We start from the raw sequence: 18,539 nt of genomic DNA on the forward strand, positions 1-18,539 counted from the left end.
TTCGTTATTCATTATCTGTTATCGGTCAGTTCATAATACGCTACAAAGCCGAGGAGCCGGGACACTTACTCTCAGCCAAAAGGCCAAGCCAAGGTCCTAGCCCCAAAGCCTTGCTGCGGCACAATTTTGTTTTGACAAGGGGATGTAATAAAAATAAATAGCTCAGCTGAGTGTTTTTATTGTAAACTAAAATTTAGACTTATCAAATAACATTGGTGATACTATTTCCAGTGGGGGCACTAGCTAAACTAGCTGCTAAAGCTAGCATTCACAAATTTGTCGAGTTGCGCCAAAGAAAAGATGCACAGAATCCTTGTTACTAACTGCGCAAACTTAAACACATGCACTTTCCACAACAGTTAAATATCACTGAGGCAAGGTCTTACCTGAAGGGCTTTGGTGGCAGGATGCTAAACCGCGTTTTCTCCAGCATCTTGCGGATTTTGTTGCGGCCGCCCGACATTGTATTTGCCTTCATTTTGCGAGTGGTCTTATGGTCGGTGGCAAACTCCATGTCGCCGGGCAGGTCTGGGATGGAGAAGCGGTTGCCCTTTTTCTCCTGGATCTTAGGAATGTGTGGCCCGCCGTACTTCTTCTCTAGCACAATCCGGCTCAGAAGCTCTTTGAAGACTGAAGTGAAAATGGACAAGAGTCGTGATGAAAATAACACAATTTTTCCTTAAAAAAAGCCTTCCCACATTAAAACAATGCCTTCCTGCATTCAATCATAATGGGTTCCACTCACCAAATATGTTGGTCTTGACCGTAAGGGACAAGTGTGTGTTGTTTCGCAGCATGTCCACGGCTTTGGAGAAAGAGATGTTCTCAAAGTTCTGCCCATTTATCTCCATGATCTAAATTAGGGATGACACGTAGCATAATCACACAGAAAAGGAAGTGTTTACAAATGCAACAAGTAGTTACAGAAACAATTGTAGAGGTGATGAGTTTATTCTGCTCGTTTCTGATTTTAACATTGGACACCTGCAAATAAGGTTGCATAGAATAAAATAATTGTTTGTTATTGTGACAATTATTCCTCACTGTTGTCAGTTTTTTTGACTATCATGCACTGTTTATATCATTGTCACTATTGGCCAATAATGGTCCGTTCTATGATGACCACACCCTTTAGGGTACATCCGCTTTTTGTAAAAAAGGGGCCATAGGGAGGACCTTTTGAAAAAATATTGGGATTTTCTTATCTTGAGGATTTTTTAAGTCCTCCGCTAGGGCTGCACGATTAACCAAAATCAAAAAGAGTTTGCAAGACGTGTGTGCTTTGATAGGCTGGTGTAAGTGCTCAGTTAAGAAGCTGGGCGCACAGTGGCCACCAAAACAAATGCTACGGCTTGTAGCTTTAGGGACTTGTTTACTTTGAAAATAAATTTATAGATTAAATTGGAATCGGAGGAAAGTCAGAAAAGGGCACAGAAAAGCTGACCACCAGCGGGTTGCTGCTTGGATTTTTATTGCGTCCGGGAATTGACCGAGGCGGCGTCAGAAGGGAAAGCTAACAGTTAGGCAAACAACTCTTAAGCCACCAGTGCCGAACGTGGCTGGTCACCAACGCCATATCGATTACCAATAAAACAGACAACTTGGAGTTACTACTCGTGGAAAACGCAACATTTGTGACCAATGGTCCCTCTAAGCTGCACGCGTGCGCAATCACGCACTGCCTGCACATTCACAGCGCACAAGAAAATCTAGCCAGCGCACAAGAAAATCTAGCCAGCTCACAAAAATGAGGGCTCAAAATTGCTAATTCAGAAGCAAATTAAGTCAAAGTTACAGTGCATGAAGGTAAAAATACACGGGTTCCACTGACGCTGTGTTCTAAATGCGGTATTTTGAAGTCAAAGTCCAAGTAGAACGGAGTTGAGTAAAGTCAGTTTTTCGAGAACCGGCTTCTTCGGCTCGGCTCACTAAAAGGAACCGGCTCTTTCAGGTCCAAAACGGCTCTTCAGGTTGTTTTTGCTTCTTTAATCCCAACATGACCAAATATTATGTAAAATTATGCACAAAATGACTTAAAGGAAGGGGGAATTGAACAAAAAAGAAAAAAATACCAAAAAAGAAAACAAAAGGAAGAGCAAAAAGAAAAAAGTAACAGCTAGGAAAAATAAACACAATGAGATTTTTTTAAAGGAAATTAAAAAAAAGTAGAAAAAAACACGGAAAAAGAAGAAAAATAATTTCCAATTATATCAAGGGAATCTTGTTGCCAACATTGTATTTCCACTAAAAAATATGATTAAGTACAGTTCTGTATCTTGCAACCGGCCAAATAAGCCCCCAAAAATGTTAGTATTATGCGACAAAATATATCAGGAAAAAAAAGAAATAGATATCTTGTGAAAGACGTTTGTAGGCCGTACAACCTTTGCAATAGTACATGAGTCAATTCATTTAAAAGAGAAAAATAATTTTGCATTGCCGGAAACTCAGCAAAGTGTAACTTGAGGTAAAGTTTTGGACATGTTTGATAATGATTAAGTTGATACACTTGGGATTGCTGTTGCTCACTGTTGTTTCAAGCGTTGCTCACCGACTTCGTGTGAACGCTCAGACACGTGGAAAATTAGAGGGAACATTGTTTGTGACTCTTGTATTTTAATCATCACAGAGACCCTGCAGAAGTCACGGTTACCCAACGCTAGCATATAGCTTGTCAGGCGCTCCCTAAATAGCTCTCTTACACTGAAAGGAATACCCATACAATTTCATTGTACTTTTGTATACCGACAATAAAAAGTATTTACTCAACTGCAATTCGGTTTTAATTCTTAGATCTATAGTTACTGTATTGTTACGGTTGCATACTCTCAGTCTAGATCAGGGGTCGGGAACCTATGGCTCGCGAGCCATATATGGCTCTTTCTATGAGTATCTGTGGCTCAGAGACAAATTTGATTGCATGCAAAATTTCTCCATCTTGCTTAAAACTTGAGTTGTCTATCCTTTTCTGATACACGCAAAGCCAAACCAAAGCTAAATAACATGATATTACTTTGCAGTATATATAGGGCACGTTTTTCACTACAATTTACAGTCAAGGTGTCACACAAAAAAAGGGGGAAAAAAACTCGTTTTGGTTGTACAACGCTAAAGAATCCTTTATATAAAAGTTCACTATATAATCTGTGTTCAGTGTTCAGATACCTTATGATGAATCCACAGAACTGTAAATACGCCAAAACACCGGAAGAGAACTTAGTCATTTGATTGGGTGAGTGGGAGGGATGGGTGGAGCTATGCAAAAAGTGCAAGCACTCCCTCCCATCTCTCGCCAAAGGTAAGCACATAAGGCTCCCTATTCTCAGAATGTTGTGACGTTTTTACACAATAACTGCTTGCATCTGGTTTTGAAACCAATATATATGAAAAAAAGGGTCAAAAGGAGTTTAACTGATCTTGAGTAATTGCAAGAAAGAGACAAGTTTAAAGTGGTATGTTTGTTGATTTTGGGACAGGGGCTCTGGCATTATTCTCTTTTCATAATTTTTATCAAATCATCAAAAATAAATGTGCTGAAGACTAAGCTTTTGTCTGGGGCGTGGGTTTAGAAATTTAGTAAATTTGTCTCATAATATATGGCGTGGCTCTTTCCCAAAATAAAATTAATATTTTTTGCTTTTATGGCTCTTTGAGTCAAAAAGGTTCCCGACCCCTGGTCTAGAAGGACATTAACTGGAGGTAAGTTTGCATGTTTAAAAGTTCTCCCAAAAATCAAAACAAGTACAGAAAATGCACTTTTCTTGTAGAAATCGGGAATCGTATCGAATTTGCAATACAGATCTGAAAAATCGCAATTAGGTTTTCTTCCAAAATCGGGCCTCTGCTGTTCCTTTTGGAAGTTCAAAATTAAATGATGTATTCTTTCTTTATTTTGAGTGTCTAATAAAATATAAACTTATCAAAATGACATCTAAATGATCATCAGCCGCAGGCTGGTAAAGAGCAGCATTGGTATTATCACCATCGGTCTAATTTGTCAAACTCATGGCCTGCGAAACAAATGTGGACCGTCAAATAATTTTATGTGGCCTGCGAAGCAATGAGGAGAGGAACACAAGGGGAAATTAGCTGCAACGCGTCACTCAATGACTTGCAGTTTAAAATTTGCAACATACCCACTGTAGCTGTATTTTCTGACTACCATTTATCAACCAGAGAACTTTGAGAAAACTCATTGAGAAATTATTTTAATTAAAATAAAGTTCACAGGCGTGCTTATTTAGTGCAATACAAAAAAGGAAAAACAAAAAAAGAAGAACCTTTAGCTCCTTTTTAATATATATAAAATCTAAAGGCGAAGTACCAATAATAAGGGAAACATTAAAAAAAAAGCAGACCAACTATTAAATCATTAAATCAATCATTTAAATTAGGGATTGTTTGCTATTTTTTGTCACTTTCCAGTCTGCATGAGTTTCCCAGAGTTAAACAAACTGTAGTGGAAATGAATTAAATTGTTGTTTTGCGTTTTTCTTTTCTTTCTTTTTTTTAACAAAGACAGTTGATAAAAATAAACACTACAGAAAATTAAATCAGGTGGAAAAAAATAAGCTCTGTTAGAAAAAAACAGAAATAAAAAATACTTTATGCTCACTAATATTTAAAAAAAAAAATTTTCATCTGAGGTTAGTTACAGCAACAAATTTAATTTATTCTATTTTTCATTTGATCGAAGATGGATTCTGCCAAGCAACATCATATATATATCCAGCCACTCCTACCGCTTACCTAATCAAATATGTCCCTTCCTACCGGTCACCCAGTCAAATTGCTCTGTGTCCTTGGCTGGTATTTCTGTGAGTTTGGTTTGTTCTGTGGGTTTTCATCCTCAAGTGTCTCAAAGGATATATAGATTGTTAATTGAGCTTCCACCAAAAGCCACCTTTCACTTAACTATTTTCATTCCACACATCTGACCTGGTCTCCACGTTTGAGTCCCGCCTCTGCCCCCTTGCCGCTGTCTTCCACAGACTCGACGAAGATCCCGAAGCCATGCTCGCTTCCACCCAGAATGTTAAAGTAGAGCGGCGAATCGCGTGTTGCTTTTTGCAGCGTGATCTGCCGCCACTTGGCTTTGGCGGCACATGCGATGTTAAGCAGACGCAGGTGCCCTTTCATTTTCTGATAGGGGAGAGGAAAAAAAAATATATATTCTAAAACAATTTTTGTTTGAAGGCTTCAAGGTGATATAGCGCTTACAGCAGCTTCCAGCAGCTTCTCAAAGTCCTCCAGGAAGTGAGTCATGGCTGTGTCACCTTCAAAGTCGTTGAAATGGTTGTTGACCCACAATAGGACGATGCGGGTGACCTAAAGCAATTCAAGCAATCAAAAATGTTTAATTGTGATAGAGCGTATATTTTAAGTTAGTTTCTTGAGTTATAAATCAGGGATCGGCAACCTTTTTGACCAAAAGAGCCATAATAGCAAAATATTTTATAATTTTTTTGAGAGAGTCACACCATATATTTTAAGACATAATTTAACACAACCGCCAAACCCGCTAGAAAAAAGCTAATTTTTCTGTGCATTTTATTTTATTGTGTTATTTGAAGATAACGTTTATGAAATAATAATAATAATGCCAGACCCTGTGTCTGATATCAACAAATATACCACTTCAAACTTATCTCCATCCCTAAGTAAGTTAAGATTGTTGAGGCTCATGATGACCTACAAATTTTTTGTGAAAAATTGAATCAGAACAAAGTGCAATTAGTTCTTATATAAAAATGTCACAAAATAGATAGATAGATAGATAGATAGATAGATAGATAGATACTTTATTCATCCCCGAAGGGAAATTCACTTTTCCAGCAGCATCCCTGAGCTGAGAACAATCGAAAATAACACGGGAGCTGCTCCGGGTCTCCAGTATTTTCCTTCACCACAATGGGTGCGTGCAAGAGAGAAGGAAACATGCTCTGTGTGCAGATATCCACCCACTACTACCGGTTACCTAATCAAATCTATCCCTTCCTACCGATCACCCAGTCAAATTGCTCTGTTTACTTGGCTGGTGTCTCGGTGAGTTTAGTTTGGTCTGTGGGTTTTCATCCTCAAGTGTCTCAAAGGATAACATAAATTGTTTATTTAGCTACCATACAAAGAAGTGGTCTTGAAGTCAATTGAATTGGGGGCCGCATAAGCTAGGGTCCAGGTGAGGTTGGGCCAAATGGGGTTTTCCACAAGAACAGTGCTGATAAAAACATTTTGCTGTTCTTAAAGGGGGTTGTTGAATATTTGCCCACTAGATAGTGCTGTAATGTGTAGTGCAACAAAAATTAGTTGAAGGAAGACTACAAACTATGAAGACTGAAAGTGAGAAAAAAGATCCCTCTTTCACATTTTTAGCTAGCCTTTCACAAAGAATGAAAAACAATGGAAACATTTATTCTTAGAGTAATAAAATATATGAAAGAAGAAATAAGAAAAAAAGGCAAAAAAACAAAACAAAAACAGTAGTTAAAAGAAAGGGGGTACGAAAGCAGAAAAGGGAAAATGGAGAAAAATAAAGAGAAATTATATTTGTTGTTTTAATTTTTTATTTTTCTCTTTTTTATTTTTTTCGCCTTTTACAATTTGTCTTATGACATTTCTTTTCCTTTTCTGCGCACTTTTCTTTTGTTTTTTCTTTTCCTATTTATTTCCAAAAGTCATAAAATGCTTTTTGGGTCATTTTGAGACTCCGTATTTTGAATTGTTCCGTTGTGCTTTTAGCACTCGTTTTTGGTGTCACGGCATACAGCGACCTCTACTGGGCAAATAATACAGACTGTCTCTTCCATAACTTCCATATTAAGGCAGGTGTCTCAAACTATCATCCTGTATGTATTTGGCCCGTGGGCTGCGAGACCCCTGATATAAAGAATTCCTTAGTTTTTTTTTGTGTCAGTAATCTGGGGGTCACTGAACTAAATTATAAATATATGTGAGAAGCTGCAGTCATGTAGAGGAGCGCATGGACAATTTTGCGCCACATCTGTTGGATTTTTTTATCTATTTTATAGAGGTTTTCTATGAAGCACAGGAAGGGATAAATATACGACGCTGGATTTAATGCGTCTCTGGAAGGAGAAGCCAAAAAGCACTGCCAACCCAGTACAACAGAAAATCCTTAGATTTTAATTTTCAGAAATAACAATTTCATGTATCTTGTCTCATTTACTGCCTAGGTATTTTCCTGCGTAATTAGGCAAGATCTCTCTTTTGCTCCAGTTGTCAGGCCTCTTGTTCTGCGTCCCGTTGTTGAAATGCATTTATCATGTTTATTATCTATCTGTCTGTCTGTCTGTCTGTCTATCTATCTCCCCTAGTCATATCCCTCGAGAGGGGGGGATTGACAGCAAGACAAACAAACACACAAAAATAAAGAAAAGAAAAAAAAAAGAAAAAGGAAAAAAGTGGCAAAAACCAAAGAAATTGACCATAGCCAACCCAAATGCCCTAACACCCAAACAAGTTAGGCACCTCAGAACCCAAGTTGGTCGTACTTTCGCCCCTCCAGATGACACGGGACACAAGAAAGCGGCCATGTCACTCGGGTCAGGGTGACACAACACACTTCTGTTCACAGCAGGGCCCGACAGCTTTTACTGGTTTACCCCTGCCATATCTTACAGGTGCCATGTCCATCCCTTAGAACACGTCCAAACATCTCTTCACAACACCTCTCCACTCATTCCTATCACCAAGGAGAGCTATAGCTTCCACTAAATTTAGTCCTCTTTCAAGCAGTGCACTCATAACACCATCCATTCACGTCAATCGCGGCCTTCCTCTTGGTCTCCTTTCATTTACTTCTGCTTTGTTCATGTTTAATAAACTATGAATATTATCTCATCTCATCTCATTAGCTGCACCGCTTATCCTCAGTAGGGTCGCGGGGGTGCTGGAGCCCATCCCAGCAATCATCGGGCAGTGGGTAGGGGACATCCTGAACTGGTTGCCAGCCAATCGCAGGGCACACAGGGACAGACAACTCGCTCGCTGACACCTAGGGACAATTTAGACCGGCCAATCCACCTGAAATGCATGTCTTTGGAATGTGGGAGGAAACCGGAGTGCCCGGAGGAAACCCACGCAAGCACGGGATAAACATACCAACTCCGCACAGAAAGTCCGGTAGCTGGATTTGAACCCACACAGGAGGTTCCCAAGACCTTAGAACTGTGCCGCACACGCGCTAACCACTGTGCCGCCGTGCTGCCCTTATGAATATTATTTTAACCTTAAAAAAGGTCGGGTCGGGTTTCAATACTTGCGGGCCGGGTCGGGTTGAATTTTTTTTTTTGGGTCGGATCTTACCTCTACCCTACGGACAACCACAGTGTCGGCTGCGGATCAAAAAGGCCGCCGAGCTCAAATACCTGCTGAGCCTGCCTAACACGCGCATCGATTGAAAACATGTGAAATTCAAACAGTAATCTTTTTTTTATAAAGGCGAGTGCTGGCAGAAGCTAAAAAGATGAATACAGATCCAATATTAAGCTGTAAATCAATGCCTAAAATATCATTTTATTTTATTCATACAGCCCATTTAAAAAAATAAAATTTTTTGATGCAGCCAAAATGAAAACTACTCATACTCGGACCTTAGCATCGATTGACATTTCTACTGCTCGCATGAGACAAACACACCCATTAACACCCACTTACCGTGTCTCGGAGTGTGTCTATCTGGAACCATTCCAGCAGCTTTTTGCCCACCTCCATGGGATTGGACACAAAGGTGCGGTAGGTGAGCAGGAAGTCCTCAATGTATGTAGCGTCCACCACTGAGGGCTCCTCTACCAGGTGCATGGTCAGACGCTCTGAGGTGCCCTGAGTGTGATGTGGAAAGGAGCGTGTTGAGACAGAAAACAAAACAACATTAATCATATAGACCGGGGGTCGACACCCTTTTCTGTACCATGGACCGGTTCAATGTCTGATATTTTTTTTGTGGGCATCCCACTAATAACACTAGTAATAATAAAATTAATAATAACAAACATAATAATAATTACAATAATAAAAATAGTCATTCTAATAAGCCTACCTCTTTTATCGGCATAAGTTCATTAGGGATTAAAATGACATAAGAAAAGACATAATATTCTATCTTCTCATCACACTATTTCTACTCACAGTACACCATTGTCTCGCCTTTTTTACATTATAGGCGCACGTGATTGGGAATCAAACCTGGATAGCAGCAATGAGTGTCCCGTGGATGACATATAAAAAGGCATTACATTTTATGTCATCATCGCACTATTTTTATGTACCGTATCAGGTTGTCTCGTCTTTTTATCTCCATGATTGGTCAATCATTGTACAATGCTGTTTTGGCTGAATTCATCCCCATAATGCTACATTACAAAGATTTACAATGTGGCACAGTAATTCCTGTTGCATCCAAAATTGAGCAAATGTAATCAGCAGTATGAATCGAGTAATTCACCATTGCACCAATACTGTAATTTACCATCGTAAAACCTGAGGTTATGAAATTATTATTGATAAAAAAAGAAAACGTGTGAATACACAAATAAATACATTATAAGAAATGAGCACGTGAAACTTGTTTTTCTTTTAGTGAGGCCAGGTACCAAACGACCCACGGCCTGGTACTGATCAGACCACTGATATAAATGACAATGTCAGTTCAGTCATTCTAGCAGATGCATCTTGCCTTTTTTGCCTTAATAATATGCCTTTTCTCACTGTATAATTTAATTAGTGCTCTATTTAATATTGATGTTTTACCTTATTCAACTTAACACAGGTTTGTATAAATCTCTATTTAAGTCAAATAATTTAATTACAGTAAAATTAAACTTAGACGTACGGCAGTCGATGGCAGTGAACAAGTCCATTTCAAAAGCATACATTTATTCATAAATGCATCTTGCTCCAGGAAAGGGAATAAAGTCACTCAACAGATTAAATAAAAACTCTGGAAGGAAACGATGATTTTTTTTCCATGAAGAAGCGAAAGTAGCAAATCACATCTTCTTTTCATCTGAAGCAAAATTAACACAAAAAAAAACAGGAGACGAGGAAAAAAATACAAAACGCCTGAGAGTTAGTTAACCCTAAAAGCCATTTTAGATCATTGAGGCCCATTACGTGATCAATATGCGACTGCCTCTCGAGAATCTAAAAATAACCCCCTTTCCGCCAGAAAAAGGGGCTTAAGATCCCAAAAAAACTTTGCAGACCAAAAATGCTTGCTCTAAATTAGCAACAAAGAGCGTTGAGCTGGCACATAGATGTTTTTTAATGATCGATCGGAAAAACCTAAACGAATCTAATAAGCTGCCTTGAGCGAACAGCTTAGGACTCTCTTTTGTTGTCATCCAAAGTCAGAATCAGAGACTGATCGCAAGTAGCAGCTTTAACATATCATTAAGTCTTCTGTTAATACAGAGATACATCAGTTTCCGCGGTTAATGAGACCAGGAGCACCCGTGAAAAGAGAAACCCACAAAGTAAGCTTCGCAACTTCATAAAACCCCCCAAAGGATTAAATTTACCTCGAAATGATGTCATTGCCAACTGAAAGTACACAACTGTAACAAAATAAGAACTATTGCTCGACAAATATAAACACACAACACATAATTGCAGTTGAATGAATGGGTTTATTATCATGACTGTATACATTCAAAATGTATATTTACATGTTTTCATCGTCTTTTTTGGAATTTACTTTTTTACTTTTGGAATCTTTCAGGGTTACTTTCTCTCTTCTCTATGAATAAGCATCGTGTGATGATGAAATAAAATCTAATGCACACTATGCAGGAATAAATACAGTACTCCTGTCTGTGCAAACTATACATACTTTATTCAAATGCACCACCTCAAATGCCTGATTCACTCTGGGTAATCTCACAATATCCCTGGTCACCTTCTCATTTTTTCCTTGGATCTATACGATTCACAGAGGTCACCCTTTTTAACTTCAAAATGGTGAATTTCTCCTAAAGGTGAGAGATATTTATGCCTGACATTGTTATATTTATAAATTAATATTTACATGCCCCCCCCCCCCTTTTTTTACTGTACGTGTTTTATCTATTCATTTAGTTTTATTACGGACTTGACTGCTTTTTTTATTCTGTGTACGGCTTCTGTGTGTCGTGATTGCTGATTTTGAGCACCTGCGGCGGCTCGTTTGGCGCCAACAGCCTGGACAGCAGATTGGTGGACACTCCCTTTTTAAACCCCCGGCTTCCTTTCAGTGACTGTCAGATCGTTGCGAACTGTTGCAGTGAGCATTCTCGTCCGACTCCGTTTCTGCTAAGCCTTTTTCCTGCCTGATCTTTGTTATTGACCTGTTTATGGACCTGATTACGCCTGTTCTGCCTGCCTCCTGTTACCTGACCCGTTTTGCCTCGTTACCTGCCTGTCTCCTGCCTACGACCCCGCTTACAAACACGACATCGCCTTTGATCTCCAGCCCAACGACTCACTACTCCCGCCTGTCTTCGTCCGACACGGAAGTGTCACTCCCGCCTTGCTTGCTCCAGTTGTCCATCAGTCCTTGGATCAAGCAAGCAAGCCTTACCCTCCCTCTCTTTTCAAATAAAAACTGAGAAACGTGCGCTATTGAGTCCTGTGTCCGTTTCTGATCTGTGACACTGTGAGTGTCCTGAATGATGCTTCAAAATAAATAGTACTATCATTAATAATATATTTCGAACTGGTAGCCGTTCACATCAATCAGTAACAAAAAGCAGCTCTCAGCTTCAAAGAGGTTGGTGACCCATGCTTTGGTCTTTTTAGAGTGCGAACATGTGGATTATTTAAAAAAGCAGTATCCATCTTGGTAAAATATTTAGCTCAAATTAAAAAAAAAAACTATTGCTTGAAAAAAAATAACACACTGTTTCAAACAGTTTCATTCCAGTTCTTAACATGAATATGCACAAAACTCCTAAATAGCAAAATGTAAAAAAAAATGCAGTTATTTTTTTGTTTTGTTTTTACCTTGATGACGATGTGGCCCTTACGGGTGCCGCTGCGGTCCAGCTCACGGTGCTCCTTCACCATGACAATTTTGCCCTCTTCCTCCACCTTGTGGGTGTTTTTCTCCACGTGGTTGAGGATGCGCCAGTAGTCCTCCTGGGCGATGCACACAAACTGCAAGAGCGCAATGCATGCTGATCAGTATAGGAGTAAAAGAAAACTGACGACTTTGAGGAAAAAAAACAGCATCTTTTTCTATGAAAGCGACTTCACCCACTTCCTAAATGTGTTGACTAATGGAAGTGACACAGATTGCATTGAATGTGTGCACTTAATGGGACGGGTTTATCCCATAAGATCCAAGACTTACTTTTCATTGAAGTAAAATTATGTGATTAAGTCAAATATAGCATTTTATAACAAAAAAAAATGGGGAGTTCAAAGTGTATGTTACACTAGTCTAGCGGCACTGTGGGTTTTTAAAGGTTTTAAATGTGTAAATAAGATAAAATATACTGTGATTGACAAAGATTTGTTTCATTTAACTACAATGTGCCTGGCTTATTATGGTTGAAAGCGGAATACTTTTTCTTTTTACATCATATCAGTTGCTTTGTGGCCAATTTTGTCGCTGTGTCTAGTCCTGAGAAATATTAACTGTTTTTGTTCAATTCAAAGGCAGTAGGAACCTAGGAAAAATGTCAACAGTGGCTATCGTTCCAGTAAATATGTATTATATATTGTCACAAAACGGATCGGGAAGCAGGAAGTAGGAACTCATTTGCGTAGACGTCCTCACACTTTAATTGAGAAAGAAAAGTTGTCCAAAACACAAACGGACCAGACCAAAAAACAAAACGGGTCAAACACAGGCAAAACTCAGACGGGTCGGGCGTTGCAGGAAAGTCGAACAGGCGAGTCGAAGAGTCGGAATGGCAGGCAGACGAATCAGAATGGCGAGCAGACAAGTCGGATCGGTGGGTAGAAGAATCAGACAGGCGTACGGGTGAATCAGTCAAGCAGGCGGGAACCACAGACAGATCGGGCGTTGCAGGAGAGTCGAATGGGCGAGTCGAAGAGTCGGAATGGCCAGCGGACGAATTGGAATGGCGAGCAGAAGAATCAGATGTGCGGACGGGCGAATAAGGCAGGCAGACAGGTCGACCAACAGGCATGGCAGGCGGACATCGGGACAGGCGGACGGGCGGACGTCGAGACAGGCGGAAGGACGGACCTCGAGACCGGTGGGAAGGCAGATGGACGGGCGGACGTCGAGGCAGGCGGACGGGCGGATCTCAAGACTGGTGGGAAGGCGGACGGGCGGACGTCGAGACAGGCGGAAGGACAGAACTAGAGACCGGTGGGAAGGCAGGCGGACGGACGGACATCGAGACACGCTGACTTTGAGGTTGACGGGGACCTCAGACAGCTCGGCGCCAAGTCTTTCCGGAAACCCCATTCGAGGCAGAGCAATTGCCACGACAGGCGGGGCCGTGGTTCGGTGGGCAGAAAAGGTGACCAGGCGGCTGGAGAAGGAGCCCCGGGAGGCAGGGCCGTTGCCGATAGGAGCTCATCCATCTGACGCAACATGAGCTCAGTCCGCTGAGCTAATTGCTCAATCTGGCGTTGGAAGCTCCGTTGAGCTTGCTCGTCCTGCAGCTGAAGGGCGGCGACCTCACTGGGCGATCGCCAAAAGGCGTCCTCAGTCCGATCCAACTGCTGGAGAGCGTAGGGAGTCTCCAGCTTTCCCCAAATTGTGTTGAGATCGTCCGCTGAGTTCTCATCGTTTGGCCAGATCGTTCGGTCACGAAACGGATCGGGAAGCAGGAAGTAGGAACTCATTTGCGTAGACGTCCTCACACTTTAATTGAGAAAGAAAAGTTGTCCAAAACACAAACGGACCAGACCAAAAAACAAAACGGGTCAAACACTGGAAAATCTACAAATTAGGCATTTCCAGAATTAAACAGAACTTGCAGGAATCTCTCAGAATGTTACATCGAAGTCCAACAAGCACAACAAGTATAACCAAGCATAAACAAGTTTTCAACAACGATCTGGCAAAGCGCAGTTCAAAAGGGCACGTTTAAGTACCCACAGGAGTAATCAGAAAATGCGAGTCAGCCGGTGTCTAGGGGCGGTGCCAGCTGGGCGCCACGGCAACCTTCCAGAACCTGACATATATATATATATATATATATATATATATATATATATATATATATGAAAAATTGTTTTCGCTTACCTGGCAGTCATCCCCCTTGGTGCGCACCATTCCATTCATGTATTGTTTTTCCATGGAGGGCGAAATGCCGAAGCTGTTGCCCATGCATAGCCTCTCCGCCCAGCCATCGGGACGACCGATCTCCACCGCTCCATTCAGGATGACGTACCACTGGTTAAGCTTTAATAGGGGACAAACACAGATTATGTCACTCTTATAGCGCAGACATTTGGTTTGTGTGGTTCCGACCTCATGCTTGTCCTGGAGAATGATGGTGCCCGCCTGCTCGACTACCACAAACACCATCACGCCGCACAGCTCCCGACGCACCGACATGGTCATGTTGGCGAAGGCTGGAAGCTGATGCATGAACTCCAGCAGTTGCTCTGAGGAAAGAAAATGAAAGATGTTACATTTAACTTAACGGGGTGAGAGGACGCTGGCGTGTATGTCGCCGCTTCTCACTCCAAAAACTTTTCCAAACTTTTTCGAAGCTCAGATACTTTTTCTGATTTTTCTTTTGCCCTTCTGTTTTGGACTGTGGGTACTTTGGTTGATGTAACCTGAACCAACATTTCACTTTATCAATCAAACCCTCGTAACTTAGCCCTCGGGCTAACTTAAACATACCAGCTGTCACAGCACCGGCCTCTCTCCCTCGTCATGGCGTGCCAAAACCTCGCCGCTTTTGGATTATTCCTGATACTCCTGACGTTCTGCCACCATCCAGCGACAGGATTGCTCCAGTATTCTATCGCGGATCTTCTCCGGATCCGGTGGATTGCGCGGGGGCCTCTGCCACCGGAGCTGCTCCACCATCCTGACATAACTCGCCTGCCTCGACGCCGCTACATTCACCGCGGATCGCGCAGGCACGTCGAGTATAAAAACCCTGGTTCAATCACCTCGACCTGGTCCACATCTCGACGCCCTCCCATAAACTGCAGCCGTAGGGCTAACTGCCATACATTAGCCCGCCTAGCTAGGTCGGCTAACAGCACTGCCGCCGTCAAACAAGACACCTCCGCCGTCAACTTTGGATTGCTGAACGTCCGCTCACTCAGGAACAAGGGCCACCTCATCCAAGACGTCCTCGCCGAACGAAAACTCGACTTCCTCGTTTTAACAGAAACTTGGCAACAAACAAACGACTTCGCTGCTCTGAATGACTCCACTCCTCCCGGCTTTGTTTACATCTGCCGTCCCCGTGGCAACGGCCGTGGAGGAGGTCTCGCGGTAATTCACCGCGAGAAGTGGAAAGTCTTGCCTGTCTCCGTCACTTCATCGACTTCCTTTGAATGCCTGGTGTTTAAGCTCCCCGGACCCACGCCAACCATTATTGCTTCAATTTATCGCCCCCCAAAGCCACATAGTGATTTTATCAATGAATTCTCCAGCTTAATTACACATCTATCCACTCTCTCGCCAAATTTAATTTTATTAGGAGATTTCAATATTCACATGGACAACCCCAACCTGCCACTCACCAGAGACTTCACATCCTGCCTGGAGAGTCTCGGGATACACAGCCTTATTGACTTCCCCACCCACATTAAAGGCCACACATTGGACTTGGTTTGCTGCTCTGGCCTCTCTACTTCCAAGCCCACTTCCAACGTTTTTCCTGAATCTGATCATGTCCTCCTCACTTTTAACACCGTACTCTGTCTCTCTACTGTCAAAACCTCCCGTCTCATTTCTTTTCGTAATACCAAACATTGACACCCTCTGCTCCATTATTGACCGTTCCCCACCCCCAGAAGCTCTTTCAAGCCCGGATGAGCTTACCACTCACTACAATACCTGCCTCACAAATATTCTAAATTCTCTTGCCCCCCTGAAAACCAGGACTGCCTTATTCTCCACATCTGCCCCCTGGTTTACACCCGCTCTTCGGTCAATGAAATCAAAGAACCGCCAACTTGAGCGACTCTATAAGAAAACCGGCCTCACCATCCATAAGGACATGTACACTACCCATACTGCTAAATACAAGGACCAAATTGCACAAACCAAATCCAGCTACTACTCCGGCCTCATCCTTTCCAACGAAGGAAATTCAATAACTCTCTTCTCTGTCATGAACAAAATCCTCCAGCCACCAAATTCTCTCCCCCTCCACCTGTACTCCACAGCAACCTGCAACTCCATAATGGAGTACTTCAATCACAAAATCCTTAAGATTCATCACCAACTCCATCAAAACCTGTCTGCTCCCTCCCCATCTGAATTTCCTTCTCCTTGTCACTTCTTCTCCAGTTTTGCTCCACCCACGACTGCTGAATTATCCAACCTCATACTCAAATCCAAGCCCACCACTTGCCAGCTCGATCCCCTCCCTTCATCCCTTGTTAAATCCTGCCTCCCTTCCCTGCTTCCTCTCATATCTGCCATTATTCACTCCTCACTCTCTTCTGGTATTGTCCCATCACTTTTCAAAACCGCTGCTGTTACTCCTACACTTAAAAAACATGGTGCTGACCCCAACAACTTCGACAACCTCCGCCCCATCTCCAACCTTCCATTTATTTCAAAAATCCTTGAAAAAACTGTTGCTGCTCAACTCCACTCGCACCTGTCCCTCCACTCTCTCTATGAGCCCTTTCAGTCTGGTTTCCGCCCCCGCCACAGCACAGAGACTGCCCTAATCCGTATTGTAAATGATCTCCTCATAGCATCCGACTCCGGTTTAGTCTCCATCCTCATCCTCCTAGACTTGAGCGCCGCCTTCGACACAATCTCTCACCCTATCCTCCTCAATAGACTCTCCTCCATTGGTCTCACCCATACTCCCCTCAGTTGATTCCATTCCTATCTCACTGGCCGCACTCAGTTTGTCCAGCTGAAATCCTTCACCTCAAAGCCCTCCCTAGTCACCTCAGGTGTACCCCAGGGATCTGTCTTAGGTCCTCTTCTCTTCATCGTCTACCTCTTGCCTCTTGGTCATATCCTCCGCAAATTTAATATCCACTTTCACTGCTTTGCTGATGACACCCAACTCTACCTCTCCTGCAAACCAAACTCCATACTCCCACCTCCCTCCCTCACCTCTTGCCTTTCCGAACTCAAAACATGGTTCACAACAAACTTTCTTAAATTAAATGCCAATAAAACAGAATTCCTCCTTCTTGGCACCAAATCCACTTTATCCAAAGTAAACAACTTCTCTCTCAACATCGACAGCTCCTTAGTGTCCCCCTCCCCCCAGGTCAAGAGTCTGGGTGTCATCCTGGATAGCATGCTTACCTTCCACTCACATATCAACACCATCACCCGCACTGCTTATTTCCACCTCCGCAATATTACCAGACTCCGCCCTTCCCTCACCCCCCGCACTACTGCTATTCTCGTCCACAGTCTTGTCACATCCCGCCTTGACTACTGCAATGCTCTCCTCTTCGGCCTTCCCCAAAAGTCCCTCCATAAAATTCAGCTGGTTCAAAACGCCTCTGCTCGCATCATCACAAAAACATCTTCCCAGCAGCACATCACCCCCGTTCTCCAACAGCTACACTGGCTTCCTGTTCAGCATCGCATCAGCTACAAACTCATCTTATATACATATATGGCCATTCACAACCTGGCTCCTCCTTACCTGTCCGACCTTCTCCAGGTGCACGTCCCCACTCGCTCCCTCAGATCCTCGTCCTCCCTCCGACTGTCAGTGCCCCCTGCCCATCTGAGCACCATGGGAGCCAGAGCCTTCAGTCGCGCTGCTCCCAAGCTTTGGAACAATCTACCTCCGGACCTCCAAAACTGCACACCTCTCTCCACTTTTAAGTCCCGTCTAAAAACACACCTGTTCAGGACTGCCTACAACACATAGCTTCTCCATTTCTTATGTTTTTATGATTTTATGTCTTGTTTTTATTATTATTTTTTTTCTTTCATTGTTTGTACAGTGTCCTTGGGTGGCCTGAAAGGCGCTTTTAAATAAAATGCATTATTATTATTATTAAAAAATGAATTGAGTAGAGCATTAAATAAGATGTAAAATATCTTCGTTAAAGATATTCCCAAAGAGATATTTTTCAATTAGGTCATCAGAAATTACAACGGTTTTAGAAGTACCATCAGAAAAATGTGTAAAATACAATGTTTAGTTTTTCAGATTATGGTCAAATTTGACAAGGTACCAGATAACAATCCAAGTTATTGTCTCACCAGTTTTCCAGCTAAGATACCAATGTTACACTCATCTGCAGGCACAATTCCGACAAGAATAAAAACCTATTTATGTGTGTTCCAGCTAAGATTACTCAAAAATAGTAGCACTTGCAGTGATTTTCTTTGAAGTTGGAGACAAAACATCTGTCTATTACCTTTTAAAAAGGACTAT

General features: G+C 42.1%; 1 protein-coding gene across 4 annotated transcripts in view; it reads right to left on the reverse strand.

Moving 5' to 3' along the window:
• Positions 1–18,539, reverse strand: part of rapgef6 (Rap guanine nucleotide exchange factor (GEF) 6) — a 169,353-nt gene that overhangs the window by 52,522 nt on the left and 98,292 nt on the right. For all 4 annotated transcript variants that reach the window (XM_088321254.1, XM_088321255.1, XM_088321253.1 and 1 more), the window contains 8 exons: positions 14,450–14,586; positions 14,222–14,380; positions 11,998–12,150; positions 8,677–8,841; positions 5,221–5,328; positions 4,939–5,142; positions 746–854; positions 387–630 (listed from right to left, as the gene is read on the reverse strand). In XM_088321254.1, coding sequence (XP_088177380.1) covers positions 387–630; positions 746–854; positions 4,939–5,142; positions 5,221–5,328; positions 8,677–8,841; positions 11,998–12,150; positions 14,222–14,380; positions 14,450–14,586 — 1,279 coding nt within the window. The remainder of the gene's footprint in view (positions 1–386; positions 631–745; positions 855–4,938; positions 5,143–5,220; positions 5,329–8,676; positions 8,842–11,997; positions 12,151–14,221; positions 14,381–14,449; positions 14,587–18,539) is intronic.

This window comes from Urocampus carinirostris, chromosome 17 (genome assembly GCF_059441175.1).
Source record: "Urocampus carinirostris isolate Australia breed hairy pipefish chromosome 17, RoL_Ucar_1.0, whole genome shotgun sequence".
Lineage (NCBI taxonomy): Eukaryota > Metazoa > Chordata > Actinopteri > Syngnathiformes > Syngnathidae > Urocampus > Urocampus carinirostris.